This window comes from Heterocephalus glaber, unplaced genomic scaffold (assembly GCF_053883595.1).
Source record: "Heterocephalus glaber isolate CG9 unplaced genomic scaffold, H.glaber_assembly_v1.0 deba00000901, whole genome shotgun sequence".
Taxonomy (NCBI): Eukaryota; Metazoa; Chordata; class Mammalia; order Rodentia; family Bathyergidae; genus Heterocephalus; species Heterocephalus glaber.
The window spans coordinates 12,296,698-12,321,089 of NW_028258171.1; the positions used below are offsets into that span (position 1 = coordinate 12,296,698).

General features: G+C 42.0%; 1 protein-coding gene across 23 annotated transcripts in view; it reads right to left on the bottom strand.

Annotated features, from left to right (window-relative positions):
- Window positions 1-24,392, bottom strand: part of Nin (ninein) — a 98,772-nt gene that overhangs the window by 63,927 nt on the left and 10,453 nt on the right. For 20 of the 23 annotated variants that reach the window (XR_002396697.2, XR_002396699.2, XR_002396722.2 and 17 more), the window contains 2 exons: window positions 10,344-10,425; window positions 610-699 (listed from right to left, as the gene is read on the bottom strand). Coding sequence is in view for 18 of the 23 variants with exons in the window: in XM_021262400.2 (XP_021118059.2) it covers window positions 610-699; window positions 10,344-10,425 (172 nt within the window). In the remaining 5 variants the exon portion in view is untranslated. The remainder of the gene's footprint in view (window positions 1-609; window positions 700-10,343; window positions 10,426-24,392) is intronic. The other 3 variants (XR_015450037.1, XM_021262409.2, XM_021262457.2) reach the window with 1 other exon arrangement.

Genomic DNA, 24,392 nt, shown 5'->3' on the forward strand with positions numbered 1-24,392 from the left:
ATATCATCTTAAAGATTTGTAAGCACCTTGCACAGTATTAGGAGAATAAAATATTCCATTAAAACATAAAAGACTGGCAGTTCTTTGATTTCTACTATCTTATTGTCTACACAGATACATAGTCTCTCTGGAGAACACACTGTGAGTTCTGTTTGAACGTGACAGTCTTAGCAAGATACCGCTCAACACAGATGTGTGGCTTTTTAGAAGAGGTCTGTGCACACACCTTCAAAATAAGGGTGGTTAGTTGGATAAGAGCTGAAGGAACAAAACCCTTCCTTTACCACCACCAAACCGTGGTATGTTGGCCTTTACTTTATTGGTTCCTTGGGCAGGCTGGAGACCCTGTTGGACTAACCCCCCACCCATGCCCTTCCTCTGGGCTCAGATTTCACGATGATATTCACAAATGTGGCCAAAAGCATTTTGAAAATGCTCAGCCAAGCTCAGAGTGAAGTATTTATGTTAGCTATACAATCTCTAGTGATATTTATATCCAGCTTTTAAAAAGTCCCAGCCAAGTCATTTTATTAGGTCGCGCGATCTCTTACAGGAAGCGTTTAAGCATACAAAATTTATACTGAAAATCGCATGCATATTTGAAAGTACCTTTTATCAGAAGAGAGTGTGTCAGCTTGTGGGTATTCAGGAGTGGTACAGACATTCGAGCCCCTCGTTGGCAGCTGACACCCACAGATGCTGGTCAGATAAGAGGCAATGCAGAACCATCCTTAATTTATTAGATATGCTTAAACGTCAGATACACCACTAGTAACTATAGGAGCTTGCAAAGATTAAAAGTAAAACAACAGTCAAGTCCTGGGATGGCAATTGACAAAGGAGATCTTACTGCATGCTGTACTTTTTCAGATGAAAGAAAGTAGTGGGAGGAAGCAACTGTTTTCAAAATTCCAGTGTGATCAAGTCCTAAACTTACTTGTGGAAGAAAAAATTGTTCCCTAATTATTTACTAAACTGCTCCCCACTGTGTGAGAACATTCCAAACATCTCCTTTTCTAAACCATGAAAAAGAATAGATTGTGCATCACTAGGCATCCTTGGAGCTTTGGTTTACTTATTTACTTATTTTTGCACTGCTAGGAGCTTAAAGTTTTTATTATACCAATTGTAAGGACCAATTTTGAGCACACTTTAAGTTATATCCTACAGAATGTATACAGAATGTATGTACATGACAGTCAACTTCTAGAGACAGTCATTAAACTATATATATATAATCTTTTTGGAATAAAGATATTAGCACACAGAAAGGAAAAATGGATTATTAGCATTTTCTATTACTGAATTTCCCAAACCATCTATGTAACCAAAAAAAATGTGACTCGTCACACCATTTTAAAAAGTTGCCTTGTAGAATTACACACTCACACATCCCTCTCCTACTGGCAGCATCTCGTCATTGAATTTACATAAGAGAGAAGAGAGACTGTCAGAATAGGGAGGTTCAGAGAGAACATTCATGGGCAACAACTATTGCTGCGTCAAACATTACAAAAAATTTTATCTTTCTTAATCTCAACCAGGGCTTCAGAAGTCAGCAGCAACAGTCCTACACTGGGGAAGCCATGGTGCGGACTTTGAGACACTCTTTGCACACTCACAAAGGCCTCCATCCTCTCTTCCAGTGTCCAATGGAACAGTCACAAAACTGCAGCCCTGGACCAAAAATTATTTACCTGGTGAGTGTGCCCAGATGTAACATATTTTGTTTTTCAGAGTTTCATTCTAGAATAATTTTACCTATGCCAGATAATATGGAGTTGTTTGGCTTATTAAGAAAATTATTACATCACATAGCTTCCCTTAACAAAGAATACGTAACTGCTGCAAGCATGAGCTTCAAGGAGAGATGGGAAATGCCAGGGAAACTAAAGAACCTCCCTGCCTTTGCTGTCTTAGTTCCTTGAAAGAATATTTATGATTCCGCTCAGAGTGTCTAGCTTTGGAGTCATTTTCTCTTCTTTCCCACTTTCCATTTCTCCTATCTGGCATCACTACATAAAAATAAAAATAGGCTTTGAAGGAAAGCAGGCAAGCCTAGCCTGGCTTGAGGAGCCTCCAACCCATCCCAGGAGAGCTTATTATCAGACACACCAGGCACAGCAAGGGTAGGCCCAGTTGAAATGGCCTAGGTTTTATTCCATAAACGAAGCCCTTGGTCATGAGCAAGGGAAAAGTGAGAAACCTCGATGCAATCCTCTAAAGATGCTGGAGTAAAGTAGGAGAAACTGGGTTTCAACCAAGCAGGTAGGGAAAAATATCTAATCAGGGAATTAAAAAGATAGAAACAAAAACTGTTCCTCTGGATCAGAAAAGCGAACAAAGCCTGGATGCTCATTCTTTATCTACGTCTCATCTGTCCCAAGAAGAGAAACCCCAGAGCTATGACACTGTTCTACCACGCCCGTGTATGACTTGTGACCACAATGTTCTGCACTTAGAATAAAAAGGAAATTGACGTACCATGCCAGGGAGAATGACATTCTGGGGGATGAGCCAGTTGCAGATGTGGCAAACAACACCCGCACACTTCATTTCTCTCCTAACTCTCTTCCTAGCAGGAGTGTAGATGGCAAAAACAGCTTTCCAAATCTATACTAAGCTGTACATAACACCTCCTTCTTAAAACTGACCGGGGGCTCCTATGTGACGCATACGACCACTTGGAACACTGAACTCCTCCGAAACCCAATGGACAAATGGCTAACAGTGCCGACGGCCAACACAGGTCACCGTGCGTCTGCAGCTCCTATCCTGATCACTCCAGTCACACTCGGGTCGTTCCACCCGGATCCCATGGACCCAGTGGTATCCAGAGCTATGAGGCTAGTGAGAGATGCCCAGTGCTGGACCCCGGAGGGCCAAGGTTAGGAAGTTCACAGCCCTCAATTCCACAGCAGATTCCTCAACCTCATTTCTTGTGGCAGGTAAGCAAATGTGTAATGACATTATACACTGGACTGGACGGATGGTCAACAGTCTTAAGGTGACTGATACAGTTACCCAAAAGTCTAAACTCCTTTCATGCAAATGCTTTCTTCGAAAAAACACAAGTTTAGGACCCAGGGTGGACTGGCATCCACAGCACACACATGGGAAGTTAAAGCAGATTTCCAAAGGTGTCCTCCAGTGTTAGGCAGACTCCTTATGGGACAAGGGCCATGAACAAGGCCCTGTATTATACCAGCTCCTGCTAGGGGATAAAATGGACACTTTACGATTTTTTTTGAATCAAACTCTTCTGATACCAAAAAATAACCTGAGCCCACTTCCAAGGATGAAGAAATGAGCTGTTTCTGAGGATCAGCCCTTGTGGTGCTGATGCTCTCATTCAGGCATAAGGGACATTCTTATTTAGACAAGGGTCCTGCAGACCCTTGCTTTCTACTTCCTGGCTCATTTAGTGAGCCTAGGGAGTTATTCCCAGAGACAACAGCCCCTTCCAAAGGACTTCAGCTGAGGCTTAATCCTGAGCTCACAGGATTCCTGAAATTGACTGAAAAATAAGAAAGGGTTTAAAAAAAAAAAAAAGAATTATGTGCAAACTTCAGGACAGATACCCCCAAGAGGCTTTCTTGAAAATAGCCATGCACACAGCCCCCTGCACCCCCCACCTCCTAGTGCACCCACACACAGGGATCATGTGACGAGGGTGCAAACCCATGCCTGGTTCCAGATACAGGAAAGGGGAAGAGAAAAAACCCCAGGGGAACCCTGGCTATGCCCGAGAGAGACCTAGAGACAGAGACTGATACACATAGAGACTGACATACAGAGAAAAGGAGAGAAAGATTGAGAGCAGGAGGGAAAGAGAGGGGGTGGTAGACACCTAGAGGCCCTCGGAGGGAGAGGGGAGGGGAGGAAGAGAAACACTGGGGGAGAGGAAAGCAGTAGGGAAGCGAGGCAAGGGGGAGCAAGGAGAAGTGGAAGTAGAGGTGAGGAGCTGTGTGGTAGGAAGAAAAAAGTGGGGAGAGGACGTCCCAAGCTGAGACGGGGAGAAGAGCGATCAGGAGAAAATGATGGAACAAGACCGTGTGACATCTCTGCCATTCCCTCTGCTCCCTGCCTGTGTGAGCCATCAGCAGGAAGCAGCCTTATCAGCCCACGTTTCCTTCCTCGTGCACACAGCTCCTCTCAAGGCAGCTGCCAGGCAGGGGGCGGGATTAGGACATCGCTCCTGCCTACCCCTCTCTCCTGGACCTCCATACAAGATGCAGATGTTCAGTGGGACTTCAAGTCCTCCCTGGATAAAGGGGCAGTCTTCTTATCCCATTCTATGACACTTCCGGCTGGAACAGGGGCTTCTGGATGCAAAGGTGATGGGAGTGGCTCTAATTAGCCCTGCCTGAGAGGAAGGCTTGGAGAGGAAGGTGCACACCCGCTAAGGTTGCTCAAGACGTGGGTGGGGTGGGGTGGCAATACCCAGGGCTGACTCATCTGACTACATGGTCTGTCTCAGATTTACAGCAGGTGAGGATCAGTCAGCTGGAAAAGATCTTTGAGTCAATAGTGATTATATAATTGCTTCCATGGTCTCTGCAGGAGATCAATTGGCTTATCTCTTCTAGGAGGCCCTGTATCTTGGGCTACTACTTTGGGGAAGAAGGCAGAGAGTCACATTTCACTGAAGTGAATCCTCCCCATTGTTCAAGGGCTCAGCTCAAAACTCATTTCTTTCCAGTAAATTCTTAGCACAACTTTCCTGGAACTTTTTCTCCTATGCATTGAATGCAACTCACACTGTCTACACCTCCCAATTTAATAATGACTGTGGTCATCTTTTTTCTAAAAGCACTTTACTGGTAGGATTATCTACCCAGGAGAACTGGGTAACACATTCCAGGGCAGTAGGGCTTCAAAGAAAGAGCCTGGACTTAATAAACCTCCATATGGATACTCAATTTGTACAGGGTCAGGATTATTTAGCCTCCCAAAGGTGCAGTTTCCTCATCTGGAAGAAGGAAAAACAGTAGCTGCTTCAAGGAGCAAGGTCACCGTGCATCTGCAGCTCCTATCCTGATCACTCCAGGCACATTCGGGTCCTTCCACCCAGATCCCATGGAGCCAGTGGTACCCAGAGCCATCAGGCCAGAGACAGATAGCCAGCACTGGACCCCAGAGAAGCAAGATCAGGAAGAGTTCACAGCCTTCAATTCCATGGCAGATTCCTCAACCTCCTTTCTTGTGGCAGGTAAGCAAATGTATAATGGCGTTTCCAGCTGTCATCTCAGAAACTGGAGCTGCCCTGATCTCGATCTTGGGCTTGTCTTAATTTTCTCTTCCTCGTGAGTCAACTTTCCCTGCTTCAATGGGCTGATGTGAGAGGGACAGGTCAGTTCTCCAAGACTCCCTGCAGAAAACTACCACCTTCATGTCCTGTTTGCAAACCTTCTTATACACTCACTAAGTTTGAAATAAAATACAAACACAACTCCCGTGGAAATTCTCACTGGCCTTATTTAATTTTAAATAACATGCATGTTTCTTGCACATACACATGCATTTTTAAAGGGTTGTTTTTTATCCTAACCTACCAAGAAACCTTCTGCACCACAGTTTTAATAGCTGCTTGATCTTTGATTACACAGGTATAATACACCAAAGTTTCTCACTGATACACACACATACACACAATTTGCAATGACTACCTTATACACGTATCTTTGTGCATATCTGCAATTACTTATATAGCATGAAACCTGAGAGTGGTATCAATTAGCCAAAAGCATTATTATAGTTCTCGGTACCTATTGTCTTATGTAGAAAGGTTCCATTATTTCGTGATTATAAGTAGTCACAATTGTTTCCAATTTTTATGACTTAATAAACATACTTAATATCCTCTTTTATTATTGTTGTTGGTGGTAGTACTTTGTTTTGACTAACTTTTGGAGAAAACTTCTTACTGACAGCAAAGAATATGTTCTTACTTGTCTTAGCCAAAGAGAGGACACAGACCAAGCCTGTGGGGTCATCTGTGTGCAGGGACCACAGTCAGCATCATAGCTTGGCCCATAGCCTCTGAATGCAGCTGCTACCACAAATCTTCAACTGCTGCAATTCAGGATCTATCCCAACAGTGTGCTGCAGAACTGACTGCATTACACATTTGCCAAGTGAATGAGAAGGTTTCTATTTATTGCATTAATGGCTTCTTCAAAATATAAGGAAAATAATTACAATTTGGACAGCTCCTAAAACTAGGGAGGTCTGATACAAAAATAATCACCTGTTCCAAAATGATGCTTAGTCCTTTTTTCTAATGAGTTGGGTTTCCCAAACCTGTGTTTTCTTCCCCCTCCAATAAACAAGGGAAAGATATTTTCAGTGTAGATGCTAACATCTACACAAAACAGAAATCTAATGCAAGATGCATCAAACAAGGACAAAATCTCTGGAGACTGGGTCCAGCCAGCATTTCCACTACAAAAATCCAATAACCGGGCCGGGGATTAGGTCAGTGGTTCCACTGCCTGCCTCCCAAGTGCAAAGACCGGAGTTCGATCCCCAGTACCAAAAAAAAAAAAGCCAATAACCCAAAACCATCACAAATTGAATGAATAGCTAATAATTGCATTGTTGGCCTTCTTTTATTCCAGAAAAATAGTTTAAAAATTAAACTGTATGTGCAGATGTGAGGGAATTATGCCGCTGGTAATGTTAATCACTTTGGACTTTACAAAGGATTCCCTATATCCTCCCTCCATTTTTCTGTCCTTATCTGAATTTCAGTATTCTTCATTGTGTTACAGTTATGATTATTACTTTTTAGGGAAAAACCTCCTAGCATCTTCAAATCACAAATATCAGAATTATAAAGAAGCTGACAATAATCTAGCCCATACTCCTTCATTTTAACAATATAGAAATAGTGACTCAGAGAAGTTATAAATGGCAGAGCCCGGGACTACGGAAATAATGACTTAATTTCATCTCTTCTCAAATCCCATTAGAGCTTTGCTTTTGTATTACTTACACACAACTGCCTTTTATTAGAAGAAGATGAAGGCATGAAATAGAGTGGTCATTCATCCTTAGGAAGAACTTTAGACTGTCAATTTATGTTAAGTAAGATCTTACAAAAAGCACAATGCTAGCTTTTTTCATAGATTCAGATAATGTCATTTAGCTATCAGGAGACAACACAATTGAATCTTGAAGCTAAAAGAGAAATGAAATATTTTCCAGTACAACTACTTTTAGATCTGAGCTGATCAAAGACCAGAGGTGCAACATACAAGGTCACATGATTAGGAGGGCAAAGCCAGTAATTCCTAACTCCTTGCTTAAGGTTCCTTTCATCCTATCAGGCTGACTTTTCTGTATTAGAGCCAGGTAGGATACCTGGTATTTTAATTTATAAAAATCTTAGCTATTATAAAGGATCAATTCATGACCCTCTGGATTTCTAAGGCTGTGTGCTGTGGCCCTATTTTTTCAAACTCTGTGCGTGGTTTAAGGGTACTTCTTTCTCTTCTAGCCCACCAGCTCACTGGTTTCAAAAGGGAAAGCAAAAACACCACAGACTGGCCCCGGCGGTAAAAGACGAGTTTAACATTGAGCAGCCTGGTGACGTGGAGGACATAGGCATCCTGCCGCCAATGGGCAGCACAGCTGGCTCTGACTCAGTGACACCTCTGGCCTCTTGGCCCCCTCTCTGGCCAGGCTACACTGAGTGAGGACCAGCTCAGCCATCTGAGGGCTAAAATTCTTAAACCGAACCCTGCACATCCCATGGCCATGGTGCTAACATCTTCCTCTGCCTCTCTTTACACCTCAGTTTGCCCTCTGATAAAAGGGCAGCATCGTCTCCAGCCCTGATGTGCTGGGGTCTATGATTTAGAGATAGTTATTTTCACAAAGGGAAAGGGAGAGGTGAGCTCAGCACACCTCCTGATAGTCTGCTGGAGTCCTGACCCTCTTCCCTGTGTCTCTCCCATACAAACCAGCCAGGCTGAGGGTGGGGTCATATTTAGAGTGGGCAGAACATGGTGGAGTGGAAAGAACTGCTTAATCCCAGGAACAACTGGAGGGGCCAGGAAGAGTGGGGCAAAGGAGAGATAACACAGAGACGGTCAGAACAAAGCAGGAAATGTGGGAGGGAGGGCTGGCTCAGGCCTACATTCGATGAAGCACTCTTAAGGCACAGGCTGCATTCTAGATGTTACCCTGCCAGGGAAGTCATTAAAATGCTGGCTAGAATGCTACCGACAAGCACTCCACTGTTGCATTACACTGCTTTGGGACAATCCTGTCACAAAGATTTGCTGCAGCCCACCCAGAGGACAGGGCACACAGCAAAACTATAAAAATTCCTTCTGTGTTCGAGGAAGTTGGATCCAAATTACGACCTCAGCACAGCAGCGAGGCCCACACATAACCACGAAGCCACCATCTGGAGCTGCATTTATCAGCTCTACTTCCAGGCTGTTAGTAGCCATCATCTAGCTCATGCTATTGCTTAGGTTCCAGCACTGCACCCCTGCATGGGGGGGGACCCCCACATCCATGCTTATCAATCTGCATCTTTATTGCAACAATTTTCTGGGAGGTGACAGTACAAGCTTTGAAGAAAGGCCAGGAAAAGGGTCACATGGACTAGTGGCAGGGCTGCCCATTCCAAATCCACATAAAAGGACATTACCAGCACACAGAAAAATACTGAATTTATGTTTTTAATTACCTCCACTCATATTAACCAAAATGTACCCCCGGCGGTGATGCTACCATTGCTCAGAGTCCCTAGATCTTGTATAATTGTTATCAAGATGACAGACAACCTTAAAAAAGTAAAAACAATGGGCTGGGGATTTAGCACAGTGGTTCTGGCACCTGCCTTGCAAGTGCAAGGTCCCGAGTTCGATCCCGGGTACCAAAAAAAAAGTAAAAATACCAACAAAATATGAGAGCGCATAAATCATAAAGATCTGTGCTCCAGCAGGGGCCACTGGCACAAGTTCTACTCTTAGTCTGGAAAAATCTCAAGAATGCGAGCTCACTGGGGACTTCCCAAAGGCTCAGGGAAGCTTTGGAGTTGAGAATAACCTTCGTGGAGGTGGTCACCACTAGCAGAAAGGGGAGACTCATTCCAAAATCCAAAACACTGGTGAAGGCAGTGTTCAGACACATGATACAAATCTGGACCATTTCAGAAGGTAAACTGAAGAAGCAAATCACCACGAGGATAAAGAACAAATTCTCATCTGTGTTTGGCCAATAGGTCACACTGCATGACTCCTGGTAACCACAGAATGCTAACGATTTCTCCTTAGTCTCAAACTGGACTATATTTTTTGATCTTCTCTTTTTTAAAGTCAGGTTTTCTAAGGGGTAATTTATTTTGAGTAAATTTCACCCATTAGCGCATAGGCTACGGATTGGAAAAACTCATACAATCACATAACTACCATCAAAACCATCACATAAAAGTTTCACCACCCCAAAAACTCCCTGGTGTCTCTTTATAGTCAACTCCTATCACTGGCCCATGACAACCGCTGATCTGATAAACCAGACTGTACTTGAATACAAATTTCTACACTGTTTAATCTTCCCCTTACATATCTGCCATATTTTTATTGAATCTCACACACACCAACTCGAGGTTGGAACACAATGAAACCAGGATATATTTTATAATCAATGGCACTTTATATTATATTTGGCAAAATTTTTCTTCTTAGATATACATGAATAACAATGTGTCTTAAAATGTATGGTGCTTTTAAAAAAATCAACAAAGTACAATATTAAATTTTCTATTTCATAATATTCACTGGATACTTACCATGTGCTAAGCATTCTTCTAGGCACTGTCAATACAAAACTGAACTACATGATTCCCAAGAACTATCAGGGGAGAAGGGCAGATTAATCATAGTATCATATGGCAATGTCTCTAGCAGAGGGTAATCCACTGAATAGGACTAAACAAAATTGTCTCCACATCATCTCTACATCAGCCACAACTCTTCTTCAGGAACAATGTCCCCCAAATCATATGCTTCCAAGTACCCAGGAAATACGGATGAGTTTCACTCTGCTCCTTCCAAGAGTGAGTTATTGCCACAACATCTGACATATTGCCTCGGCACAATCCAATTATTTTTTCCACACTATGCTGCTGTAGTAGAGAAGTCTCATTTTAGTGTTCAACAGCTGCAAGGCTTTTATGATCATATTGAAAGAGAAGTCACTGGAAATAAACTGCCCAATCTGTGAAAAGCAGATGCCCTAAATCCTTCCCAGACAGGCCTCAAGGGGCCACATTTTTCTCTGGACAACTTTTAAAGGGGAACGTAGAGAAGACTCAGGGCCCTTACCTGGTTCCTGAAAGTGCTCTTCATTGGACAGAGTTCTAGATAAGATAAGTATTAATGCTTCTTTAAATTGGTCAAAATGCACCTAAAAAAAATAAATAGAGAAATTTAAAGTCATTTCCACAGCCCTAAAAACGCAAAACCGTCTACAAGGTCTGAGAGCCACTTGCTCCCATCCTGGCATCATTGAAGCGAATCCTTTCACATTCTCTTCTGTTCCCTTTTTTCACTGCTCTAAAGCACAGCGGGGAAAGAGGGCTGTTAATTTGTTGCACCCTGTGCCATAAACACATTGCTGTTTATATCAATACCAATATTCATTCAACACCCAAGGAGAAAGCTATCTGGCAAAACTCTCTTTGTAAATACAGGAAAAGATAACATTTGAACTCTCAGCTCCTTTTATTTTTTCTGAAGAAGATCAGAAGACACACACTTTAAAAAGGAAAAGTAACTATATGTATGAAGTAATGGAGATGTTAATTAGCCTATTGTGATGATTGTTTCACAGCGCATGTGTATGTCAAACCATGAACTTGAATATCTTAAATTTTTAAAAAATCCACAGTGTAAAGAAATATGATTTTAATGAAAATAATATGGTGGAGACAGCATATATTATTGGGATAGTGTTATAAACTAAGCAAATACAATCTTATGACACACAAATCAAGGTGACTGCTCTGCTCTGATCTGCACTCAAAGACATCATCTGGGTTTTTTCTCCATTGTTTAGATCTTGTAGACTAACGGGGTGGGCTGCTTTCCCACATTTAATTTGTAAGTTTTTAAAAACCTGTTACCTATATTTACACCTCTGCAGTGTTTTGTAATGAGATCCAAAGAGGCCCGCAGTGGACACGTTACACATTTACCCACTTTCAATTTTTTTTTTCATTAAGTTTATTGGTACATTTTAGGTATACAGTGTGATGACATTCACCATTGGGAGTTTGCTGATAAATGCCCTCTATTGTGAAGATTCCAGCAAGATGGGGCTATTTCAGCAACTGGAATTTCGAAGCACCCTTTCCTTCTCCAAGGGAGCTTTTTAATACTGTATTATGTTAAAACTTGGAAATCTTTACAAATAATATAAGGCAATTCAACTTCACAAGGTACCAAGCTTCTGGGCTGTTTGTCCCTGAGGTGCCTCCTCATTTGAATAATAATTGCTGCCATTCACTTTACAAGCATCCCTATTATCTTATATGCCTCAAAGGGCAGTTTGAAGCAATGGGAAAATTACACAACTGACTACAAACACATATGACATTTAAACTAAATTATCAGGAAGAGACTTGGCTAAGTCTGATATTTTTTGTCATGTGTCACCACCACTTAATAGAATTTACCTTATCACTTTTTCCTCACATTTTGTATAAAGGCTTTTTTAGAAACACAATTTGCTTTTCTGAGGAAAAAGAAAGAAAGAGTTTAAACATTCCACAAGAAGCAAATGCTTTTTAAACCACACACAAAACCTGCAACAGGAAGTAGGATAGGGAACCTAACACTGCCTAAAATTGTGCCCTCATGGAAGTGAAAGACTCAGTTGAAATGCATAGTTTCCATGTGTGTACTTCAAACAGACCCAACATGAGAGAACTCAAGCCAGTGTCTAACACGGTAAGCTTAGCAAAAAAGACAGCAGTCTATGCAACTGTCATTAAACTTAGTAGGTGTCTATCTGTTAACACCAGGAGAAAGAAGTAAGAGTTCAGAACATGAGCAAAATGTCAATGTATAGGAAAACAGTCTTTATAGCATCACCAGCTACTGCGATAGCTAGCAAGGAGAAATGTCACGAAGAGATGTAGTTTTATAATGAAAGACTCAGTTATGAAATGTTTTCTTTTCAATAAAGCAGTGTAGCTTAGTAGTCATTTACTGCAGACAATGTAGAGAGAAGTCAAGCCTATTTCTTTTTTTTTTTGGTACCGGGGATTGAACTTGGGACCTTGTGCTTTCGAGGCAGGTGGCAGAACCACTGAGCTAAATCCCCCGCCAAGCCAAGCCTATTTCAAAAGGCAAGTTTTTAAAACTAAACAAAAACATGCAGTTGTACTTCAAGATTGATCTAAGGACTCCTGCCTACAGATGGAAATGGATGCAAATCACCACCACATGAGAAAGCCTCTGAGAAACCCACTCTCTAGTCTAACATAACAAGCTTTCTCAGGAACCCCTTACTGGAAGTCACTGTCAAAGACCCACTTACACACGGGGGTGGAGGTGAGGAGCCTACAATGGGATGCAGTGGATTAACTATCGCTGGCTGGGTGATGAGCCTTGGGTACATGCAATCTCAGTCAGCCACCATCACAATCTCATAGGAGGGCATTATAGTTCCCATACACAGATGAAGAAACGAAGGCTCAGAGTGTTTGTGATGGCATGCCCACATGGCTAACAACAGCAAGACTCAGCACTTGAAAGCAGACCTGACTTCAAAGACAGTGCCCTGATAATATACTGTCTCCATGTGGTGGTGGTGTGCTTTGGAGAGGGGAAAGAGCATGAGATTCATGTTTGCCCATTTGGAGCTAGGAAACTGTGCAGACATGACTTCAAATCCTGGGACTGGTAACTCCACATCCTATCCTCGAATTACCTTGGATCAGCAGTCTGACCTTAAACAAGCCCTTTAGATGCCTGGCTTCTTTGCCATACAGATAAACCCTGGTGTCTAAAACCCATGAAGAACACTGGAGAACATTAAATCCCCTTTGGACAGACAAGAAGCTACTCAAAAAGCATCAGTGGGAGTCGCGCTGAAAACACCGAATCAGCCTGCTGCACACAGGCAGGTCTGCGGACACGGTCACGAGGTCGCCAGTCGTGCAGAAAACACCGAATCAGCCCGCGCCCCGGCAGCAATCCACTGCCCCACCCCCGCTCCTTTGGCCTCTTCTCTGTATAGCCACCTGGCTCCACACGGCAAAGACGCAGAGGACGCCGGACCACCAGACCACTATATTGGAGCTAATCAAGTTCTCAGCATTTAAAGAATTCCTGCCCAGAGGTAGGGGCTTCTGAGCTGCCATCCCACTGCTCCTGGTCCAGAGGAAGGGGCTTTCAGGCCACCATCCCTACCACCACTCCCGGCCCTTGGCCCACCTCTCCCAGCTCAGAGGAGGCGAGCTGCATGGACGTCAACAGGACCCCCTCTGCTCCCCCAGTCGAAATGAGAAAACACGTAAATAAGTCTCAAAACCAGACTTCCAGATCACCTACAAAGGGAAATGAGATGGAACACCCTGATACTCAACCACCTGGACCCACTGAACTGGCAACAAAAGGGGATCTGGAAAAAATGAAATCAGAAATAATTTCTCAGATAAAAGGAGAAATTGTGCTCCTAGTGCAAGACATGATTAACAAATCTAGAGAGGAGCTGAGGAACATGATGGAATCCCAACATAAGAAACAAATGGAATCCATAAAACAGATGCAAATAGATTTCCAGGAGATGAAAAACTCCATTGAAAGTCTACTCAGCAGAATGAGCCAATGTGAGGACAGAATTTCAGATATAGAAGATAAGACTGCAATTAATGACCAGGAAAAGAAAAATTGTTTCAGAATTATAAGAGAACATGAGAAATCAATCCAGCAGCTGCTAGATGATGCAAAAAAGAATAACATAAGACTGATTGGACTCAATGAAGAAACACGAGACAGTGCAGATGACATAAAAAACTCTTCACAGAAGTAATGGCAGAAAACTTCTGAAGCGGGGGAAAAGAAATTGACATACAGATAAGTGAGGCATATAGGACTCCAAATAGCCTTGATCAAAAAAAATCTACACATAGGCATATAATTGTTAAGATTCCAGAAACACAACAGAAGAACAAAGTTCTCCAAGCAGTCAGAGAAAAGAAACAAATCACATACAAAGGAAAGCCCATCAGAATCACAGCAGACTTCTCAACACAAACCATCAAGGCAAGAAGAGCTTGGAGTGACATATTCCAAGCCCTAAAAGAAAACAGCTTCCAACCCAGATTGATGTACCCTGCAAAACTATCTTTCAAAATGGATGGAGAAATAAGATACTTTCATGACAAAGAGCACCTTAGGAACTTCATAAATACCAAACCAGCACTCCAAAGAATTTTATACAATATCCTAGGAACAGACATTGAGGATCACAACCCCAGGAAGCAAAGCAGAATGAACCCATCTGGCATGACAAGAAATTAAATGCAAAGGGGGAGAACCCAACAAAAAGAAAAAGTCATGGCAATGACGAGTCAATATGTTTCAGTTATAACCATCAACTTTAATGGTCTCAATTCACCAATCAAAAGAAATAGACTGGCAGAATGGGTCAAGAAGCAAAATCCAACAATATGCTGCATAAAAGAAACACACTTAATTGAAAATGAAACTCATAGACTGAAAGTTAAAGGGTGGAAAACAATACTCCATGTGAGAGGAACCCCCCAAAAAGCAGAAGTAGCTATCCTCTTTGCAGATCAAGTAGATTTCAAACCAACACTGATTAAGAGAGACAAAGAAGGACACTACATCCTTGTAAAGAGAACAATCCAAGAGGAAGAGATGACAATTGTAAATATCTATGCACCAAACACTAGTGCACCCAACTATATAAAACAAATACTAACGGACATGAAAAGTCATATATGCACTAATACAATTGTAGTGGGGGACCTCAACACCCCACTGTCACAAATAGATAGATCAACTAGACTAAAAATAAGTAATGAAATACTAGAACTCAATCGAACTCTTGAACAAATGAACTTAACAGATGTTTACAGAGTCTTCCACCCCACAAAATCAGAATACACATTCTTCTCAACTGCACATGGGTCATTCTCCAAAACAGACCACATACTCACACATAGAACATGTTTAAGTAAGTGCAAAGGAATTGAAGTTATCCCTTGTATATTATCAGACCATAGTGCGATGAAATTGGAGATCCATAGCAAAAGAAACTTGAAAAATTTCATAAACACGTGGAAATTGAACAACACACTTCTGAATAACCAATGGGTCACAGAGGAAATTAAAGAAGAAATCAGACAGTTCCTTCAATTAAATGACAATGACAATACAACATATTGGAATCTATGGGACACAGTGAAAGAAGTCTTATGAGGGAAATTCATAGCAGTGAATATGCATATTAGGAAAACAGAATGAGCCCAATTAAACAACCTGATGCTGAACCTCAAGCTTCTAGAAAAAGAAGAGCAGGACAAACCCAGAGCTCATACAAGGGAGGAAATTATAAAGATCAGAGGAGAAATCAATGCAAGGGAGACTAAGAGAATGATACAAAAAAATCAATGAAGCCAAGAGTTGGTTCTTTGAAAGAATCAACAAAATTGACAAACCCTTAGCCAACCTTATCAGCAAAAGGAAAGAAAAGGCCCAAATCCATGTAATTAGGAATGAAAAGGGTGAAATTACAACAGACCCAGCAGAAATCCAGAGGATCATCAATACCTACTTCCAGAACCTTTACACCAATAAGATGGACAACACAGAAGAAATGGACAGATTCCTAGATACATATGAATTATCAAAGTTGAATGAAGAAGACCTAAAAATTCTAAACAACCCAATATCAACCAATGAAATTGAAAACGTAATTAAAAACTTAACAACTAAGAAAAGCCCGGGCCCTGATGGCTTCACTGCTGAATTCTACAAGACATTTAGAGAGGGACTACTGCCACTACTGTTTAAACTCTTCAGTGAAATTGAAAGGGAAGCAATACTCCCAAATTCATTCCTGGAAGCAAGCATCACCTCGAACCCCAAAGCAGAGAAAGACCCAACTGAAAAGCAGAACTATAAGCCACTCTCACTAGTGAACATAGATGCAAAAATCCTTAATAAGATACTGGCAAATAGAATGCAGAAGATCATCAAGAAGATCATACACCCTGATCAAGTGGGATTCATCCTAGGGATGCAGGGATGGTTCAACATACACAAATGAATCAATGTAATACACTATATCAACAGAGCCAAGGACAAAAACCATATGATTATCTCAATAGATGCAGAAAAAGCATTTGACAAAATCCAACATGCATTTATGATAAAAACCCTACAAAAAATTGGAATAGATGGTCTCTACCCCAAACTGATAGAAGCCATCTATGAAAAACCAACAGCCAATATCACACTAAATGGTCAAAAACTGAAATCCTTCACACTAAAATCAGGAACAAGACAAGGATGTCCACTATCACCACTCTTGTTCAATATAGTTCTGGAAACATTAGCCACAGCAATTGGACAAGAAAAAGAAATAAAAGGAATAAAGATAGGTAATGAAGAAGTCAAATTGTCATTATTTGCAGATGACATGATACTCTATATAGAAGACCCCAAGAACTCCACCAAAAGTCTTCTAGACTTAATAACCAAATTCAGTAAAGTATCTGGTTATAAGGCCAACACACAAAAATCAAGAGCTTTCCTCTACACGAATGACAGACTCACTGAGAGAGAAATAGGGCAAATGATTCCTTTCACAATAGCATCCAAAAAACTGAAATACCTAGGAATCAACCTAACAAAAGAAATCAAAGACCTCTTCTCTGAAAACTATAGCACTCTGAAAAGTGATTGAAGATGATATCAGAAAATGGACAGACATCCCCTGCTCCTGGGTAGGAAGGATTAATATAGTGAAAATGGCCATACTTCCAAAACTGCTATATAGATTCAATGCAATTCCAATTGAGATCCCAGCAGCATACTTCATGGACCTTGAGAAAACAATCCAAAAATTCATTTGGAACAAGAAGAGACCCAGAATAGCAAAAGCAATTCTAGGTAACAGAGACATGGCAGGGGGTATCACAATCCCCAACCTGCAACTATACTACAAAGCTACTGTGATAAAAACAGCATGGTACTGGCAAAGAAACAGACCTGAGGACCAGTGGAACAGATTAGAAGATGCAGAAACAATGCCAGACACACTCAGCCATCTCATCTTCGATAAAGGAGCCAAACACCCTCACTGGAGGAAAGATAGCCTCTTTAATAAATGGTGCTGGAAAAATTGGGTTTCAACTTGCCAAAGATTAAAACTAGACCTATATCTCTCGCCATGCACTAAACTAAAATCAAAATGGATTAAAGATCTAAATATTAAAATAGAAACTCTGAACCAGTTGGAACAGAGGTTAGGTAGAACTCTTCAAGACATTGGGGTAGGAAAAGATTTTATGAACAAAACCTCAGTTGCCCGTGAACTAGCATAAACAATCAACAAGTGGGATCTCTTCTTATTAAAAAGCTTCTGTACAGCAAGAGAAACCACCAGCAGTGTGAAGAGACAACCCACAATGTGGGAAAAAAATCTTCACCTGCTTTTCCTCAAAGGTCTACTATCTCGAATCTACAAAGAACTTAAAAAGATCAGACCTCCGAAATTTAAAGACCCAATCCAAAAATGGGCATCTGAAATGAAGACATTTCTCAGACAAGGAAGTAGAAATAGCAAATAAATACACGAAAAAATGTTCAACATCACTGGTCATTCGAGAGATGCAAATGAAAACAACGCTGAGATTCCACCTCACTCCAGAAAGAATGGCTATCATGAAACCAACCAATAACAAATGCTGGTGGGGCTGTGGGGAAAGAGGAACACTGCTCCACTGCTGGTGGGAGTGTAGACTGGTGCAACCACTGTGGAAATCGGTATGAAGATACCTCAAAGAACTAGGACTGGAAGTCCCATTTGACCCCACTATTCCACTGCTGGGGATCTTCCCCAAAGAATTAAAAGAATCATACCACAGTGATATATGTGCACCCATGTTTATAGCAGCACAGTTTATGAAAGCTAAAACTTGGAAACAGCCCAAACACCCATCAACTGGAGACTGGATAAAGAAAATGTGGGTTTTTAAAAATAAAATGGAGTACTACTCAGCCATAAAAAATGAGAAATTAGAGACACTTATAGCTAAATGGATGCACATTGAGGCAATACTCTTAAGTGAAATAAATAGGACACACATGTATAAATACCAAATAGTTTCTCTGGTGTGAGAAACTGAAAGTGTAAATAAGGACTAAAATGTATAATAGGTAATGTGAAATAGGAAGAAAAGGGGCAAAGGGGAAGGAACTGGGAGGGGTAGGGGAAAGGAAAGAAGGGAATAGAATTAATATGAGGAAATGGAAAAATAGGAACAAAATCTTTGTAAATAGGGAGGAATGGAGGGGTTGAAGGGAGGGCTGGGCAAGGGTGAAAAATAAGAACCAAGACAGATTATGTAAAGTTGGAAATTTCCAATGATGAATGTCAATATATTGTATACCTAAAATGTACCAATGATTAGAATGAATAATCGATAAGGCAAAATAGGAAGAAAAGGTCCAAAGGGGTTGGGGTAGTGGGAGGGGCAGGGGAAAGGAAAGAAGGGAAAGGAAAAATGATGAGAAATGGAAAAAATGGCAATAAAGTCTTTGCAAATAGGGAAGGGTGGAGGGGGTGAAGGGAGGCTAGGAATGGGGAAAAAATAAGAACCAAGATGCATTATGTAAAGGTACAATTCCCAATGAGAAATGTAATTGTGTTGTATACCTACAATGTACCAATAAAATATTTAAGAAATTAAAAAAAAAAAAAGCATCAGTGGGATACTGGAAAAATCTAATGAGCATCCCTGACCTTACCTTCTCAGGCAAAGGGTCAGGCATTACTAAAATAAAGCAGGTAGGAGAAAAGGCCATTTAGTACTTGTCCCTTTCTGCATTTTCAGAGATCAAGGCCTTCCTAACTGCTCTCCCCTGTCTCTGCTTCCTGTCTCTGCTTCCTGTCACACAAAATACTTCCAAGACATAAGGATTTATAGGACCCAAAACCCAAGTTATTTTGCAACGAGTTTGCCAAGAAAGCACTAATATAGAAAAGAAGCAGGTCTCAAAGGCTCCTGATTAGAAGGTCTTTTCTATAAATGCAGAAGCAAAGACCCTTAAGAGTTCAAATCAACTCCAATGGGACTCCTATAGGGAAGAGAATGATGACTTACTGGAGCCACTTATAAAGGAACCCCAAGCACTTGGAAAGGTGGAAAGCTGAGCTAAATTATACACTTGTATAGCTATCAAATTTCTTGCCTATTTTTTTTTTTTTTTTGGTACCAGGGATCGAACACAGGTCCTTGCGCTTGCGCAGCAGGCGGCAAAACCACTGGGCTAAATCCCCAGCCCATATCAAATTTTAATGCTAAAATTTTCAAAGTGTCTTTAGTGGCCCTCATCCACGTACCCATAGGACTCTTTGGAAGCCAATGGTGAGTTCTGCTCCCAAGTGACTTGCTGTCACTCCAAGGGGGCCAAGTGCATGGGGCATTTTAGCACCCCAATTCCTACAAAAGAGCACAGCAAGGAGACCCTCTGGAACTTCGGGGGCCTGTCTTGTCCTGAAACTGGTCTGTTTCATAAGGAAAGGAAATGCATTTTTAAAACTGACTACAACTAAAGGCTTTAATAAAAGGAAGGCAAATTATCTTCTTTATGCCTTAGTTTCTGAGAGAAAGAGAAAGAGAGAAAGAGAGAGAGAGAAAGAGAGAGAGAGAGAGAAAGAGACAGAGAGAGAGAAACCTCATTCAAAAGACACAGGCTAAGTGAGGGTTCTATCCTTGAACACACTCCCAGCCTGATGACTGGCATTTTAAATGGAGCTGCAGGTCTCTGGTCCACCAGAGGCTGGGATTTTAGCCTGAGGGCAACTTTTGTGGTGGGACTTAGGGAAAATACTTTAATGAGCCTTTGGTTCTGTAAAGAGGCTCGATCTGGTCTCCTCCAGGGCTGAGAAGTCATCAAAAGACCCAGGGGTAACTGCGAAGTGGAGTCTTCACTGCAGGGTGACCAAGGTCCCCTAAAGGCAGGATGTCCTAGAGACACCCTGGACTCTCCCACTGTGGGCCCCCAGGCCAGGATGCTCAGCACAACTTCACAGATGGAAAAAGCAAACCCAGCACACTGTTAGTGGGTATGTAATTAGCACAGCCATTATGGAAACCAAAAACTAAAAACGGGATTACTATGTGACCCAGTGATCCCACTTCCAGGTGTTTACCCAAAAGATTTGAAATCACTTTGTTGAAGAGACATCTACTCCCATATTCATAGTGGTGCTATTTAGGATAGCCAAGCTATGCACTCAACTCAAAGCGTCCATCAGCTGAAGAATGGATAAAGAGAATGGTATACACACAATGGAATACTAGTCAGCCTTCAAAAGGAAGGAATTCCTGTCATTTGTTCCCACATGGATGGATGCGGAGAACACTGGGTGTGGAAAGCCGAACACTGCACATTCCCACTTAGATGTTGAATCTGAAACAAATGAACTCAAAGAAGCAGAAAGCAGAATGGCAGTTATCAGAAGCTAGGGGTGGGAGGAATGAGGAGCTGATGGTCAAAGGGTAAAAAAATCAACAAGGTAGAATAGCCGTTTATTTTGTTGTTTTTAGATCTCTTGCACAGCATGATGACTTTAGTTTAAAATAGTGTATTATGGGCCGGGGATTTAGCTCAGTGGTTCCACCACCTGCTTTGCAAGGGCAAGGACCTGAGTTTGATCCCTGGCACCAAAAAAAAAAAAAAAAAGAAAGAAATAAAATAGTGTATTGTACATTTCAAAATTGCATAGAGTAAATTTCAAATATTCCCATCACACACATGCAAAAAAAGTGGGGCTTTAAGCTAAAAACAGAGTGTATGAGTATTGTGTACTCTAAAGAAAGGCTCTAGGCCATCTCACAGAACCGGAGGAACAGGGACCCAAGGAAGCCGCCCACTGCTGCCCCAGTCAGAGCGAAGGCCACTGCAGGCTGCACCTGGGAGCTGGCGCCTCCCCAGCAAACTGCAGAGCGTCCCTAGTCACCAGACCAGCCAAAGATGCCTTTTCTGTCCTCAGGCCTAGTGAAGCAGGCCTTCACATGCTTGGAGAGCCTGCCTGTGTGCTTGGGGCGGCCTCACCCTGGAGCCTGGTGGATCTGCACAGGAAAAACAGCAAGGCCTGAGTGGACTTGCACCTTGACCTGTCTCTGACAAGTGGATTTTCCCATGGGCCCTGTTCGCCCACAGGAGGTAACTGGCCTTAAAGGATCTTGAAAAGGACACCATCGAGAATCTGAAAAGAATTATGCCAAGTGAAATAAACCTGACCCTCCCTTCCTCTAATGATGCCATTTATAAAACCCAAATCAATCAGTAGTGCTGGACACAGACAGGTGTTGCCTGAGGGTGGAGTAGGAACAACGGAGAGGAGGCAGTCAGGAGTGGTTAGCCACAGAGTATATTGCTGAGGCCAGTGAGGGGCTGGGAAATGTCCCAGTGGGGGACTTTCTGGGAAATCCATAAGAGGCACCTGCTGCACCCAAAAAGCACAAGAGCTAAGTAAGATTTCTCCTGCCTCTTATCCCCTACCCCACTCCAAACCCCACTTTGCAAGAGTTTAGGTGGGCAGTGGTAGCAGAGGCATGGAAGAGTACAGCACAGAAATGGGCACAAAGCCAACCAGGATGCCCTTCCCTGGTGCAGATTTCCAGACCTGGGGCAGGAGAGCAACTAACAGTTGCCACGCTTGCGTCTTGATGTTAGATTCTATCTCAGTTCTTAAATCTCTAATGATGAAGGGTTTGTTTATCCTACAAGACCTGCAGTGTGGGAAAAACAAAGTTGTTTCCTGCTTTGCATAAAATAAGTAAAAATAAAAGACATGGGAAAGAAGAACCTACAACTAGTACCAACTGCTTGGAAGGAAACTTGGCTCAGTGGAGAGTATTACAGTTTGTATCTAGATGTCTCCCCAAAGCCTCATGGGCTCTTAGGTGGGGCTTGTGGGAGGTGACTGGGTCATGGGGGCATGACACTCAGCAGGGGATGAGTCCACAGATGAATTTACAGCCAAATGTGATGAAGCCTGGCCCGAGGAGGTGGTCACTGAGGGCGTGGCCTGGAAGGGTCAGTCTCCCTCCTCCTCCCTTGATCTCTCTCTCTGCTCTGGCTGCTGCGCCATGAGCCATTTCTCCTCTGCCATGCTGCCCTGCCTTGGAGCCAGCTGACTATGGACTGAAACCTCTACAAACCGTGAGCTAAAATAAACCCCTCCTCCTTTAAGTCATGAGTGTTGGGTATTTTGTCCCAACCGAGACAGAGAGCTAACAGGGCTCCCTTTCTTAAATTACGGTAATACTTCCTCTCTGCACTTGTTACCCACCAGAGACATGACCCAACTAGACTATAAATTCTTCGATGTCTTGAGAAGCACCCCGTGCTGGGGCCTCACTCGCCTGACATGTGCTTAACTGATGACAAAGACTGGAACGAAGCTCTTTGGATAACAGAATAGAAACACATATCAGGACTGTCCCTGTTCCTTCAAATCAGGGGTTGACAAGCTCGAGGTATTTCAAACACTTGTGTAGTAACCACCTTGCTCAGAAGAATATGGACCCAAGCTGTAAAGCAAGACTGATGAATTTGAGGCAAAATGGCTGAGGAGTAAATGAATGAAAATGGCAAATGGCAAGTGGATCTGAATTGCTTTCCTTAACAGCTGACAAACACTAGGCAGCCAGGAGTGGCGGGCACACCTGTAATCCCATTATTTTTGGAGGGATAGCCAAAGTAGTTTAGCAACTTAGACCCTGTCTCAAAAAATGAACAAAAAAACTGGGCTGGGATGTAGCTCAGAACAAGACCCTGGGTTCAGCTCCCAGTAACTGAAAAACAAATTATACTTATTAAGATTTAAAAGATAAAATTAAAGCCACAGTATCCAGGAAGCTGATGGATCCTAATGCATTCAAATCCAATTTAATGGCAAACTGTAGTTCACAGCAAACATGAATATAAATAAGTTGTACTGACACTACAAAACTAGTGGAAGGACTCACACCGTGGATGCATGCACAGTACAGTACGTACAAATGTCTTGGATTAATGAGTGGGTGAATGTGTTCAGATGTGCCATGCTACTTTTTCTCCTTTTTTATTAAACCAGCCCACTTGTAAGTTTTTCTACACCTTCTAAAGAGAGGAAGGATGACTGGCTTTAAAAAAAACCTATAGGATAGCTAAGGTTGACAACAATTAACTGAATATTTCAAAATAGTCGACAGGAATCAGAATTCCCAGCAGAAGGAAATGATACACGTGTGAGGTGATAGATATGTCAGTTACCTTGATCTGACCATGATGCGCTGCATACATGTATCTACTGAAATGCCATGCTGTATTCTACGAATATGTATAATTACTATGTGTCATGTAAAAATTACACTCATTTTCTAGAAATCTTATAATTTTACAACTTAGGATCGTTATTCCGTATATCACAAAGGTGATATAGCACTTGAATTGCTCCAGGATTCTATGGATTCTTTTCTCTATAATTTAAAGTTATAGACCATCTAGAATATGTTAACAGCACATGGCCAAGTTGATGTGATCATCTGAGGAGAATAATTCAGTTTTGTATAAAAATGCAAATTTAACACTCATGCATCAATTCATGCCAACCCTGTTCTCAAGACAATTGCCAGAGGCCTCCCACGTGAAATCAATATGCAAACATCTATTTAACTTTTATCACTGGTTCACTAAGTAAATATCACACTATAGGCCACTTAGGTATTCATTATTCAGGAAAATTGTAAACATAAAAGGCAGGCGGGTGGTGTCAAGTCATTAACAAATCAATTGATAACTGTTCCCTGGTTTGGGTCTCCCAAACGAGGGCAAATATGTGCAACATCTGGAAGGCAAACTGTTAATGTGCTGCCAGGGCGCAATCTGTTTTCAGCAGAGGATGCTGTATTTACGCTGACTCCAAGGAACCCTCTCAAGGAGACTGTCAGTCAGAGTATGTCTTGTCAGGCTTCCAGCAGCATTAAAACACATCTTCCCTTTACTGCTCTTGCTCAGACAGAGAAAGGCCCGAGACATGCAAGGACCTCTCCTCTCTTTTGCTCCCTAGTGTGTCCAAATCGAGGCAGAACTCGAAATCATTTGAGTGCACTACAG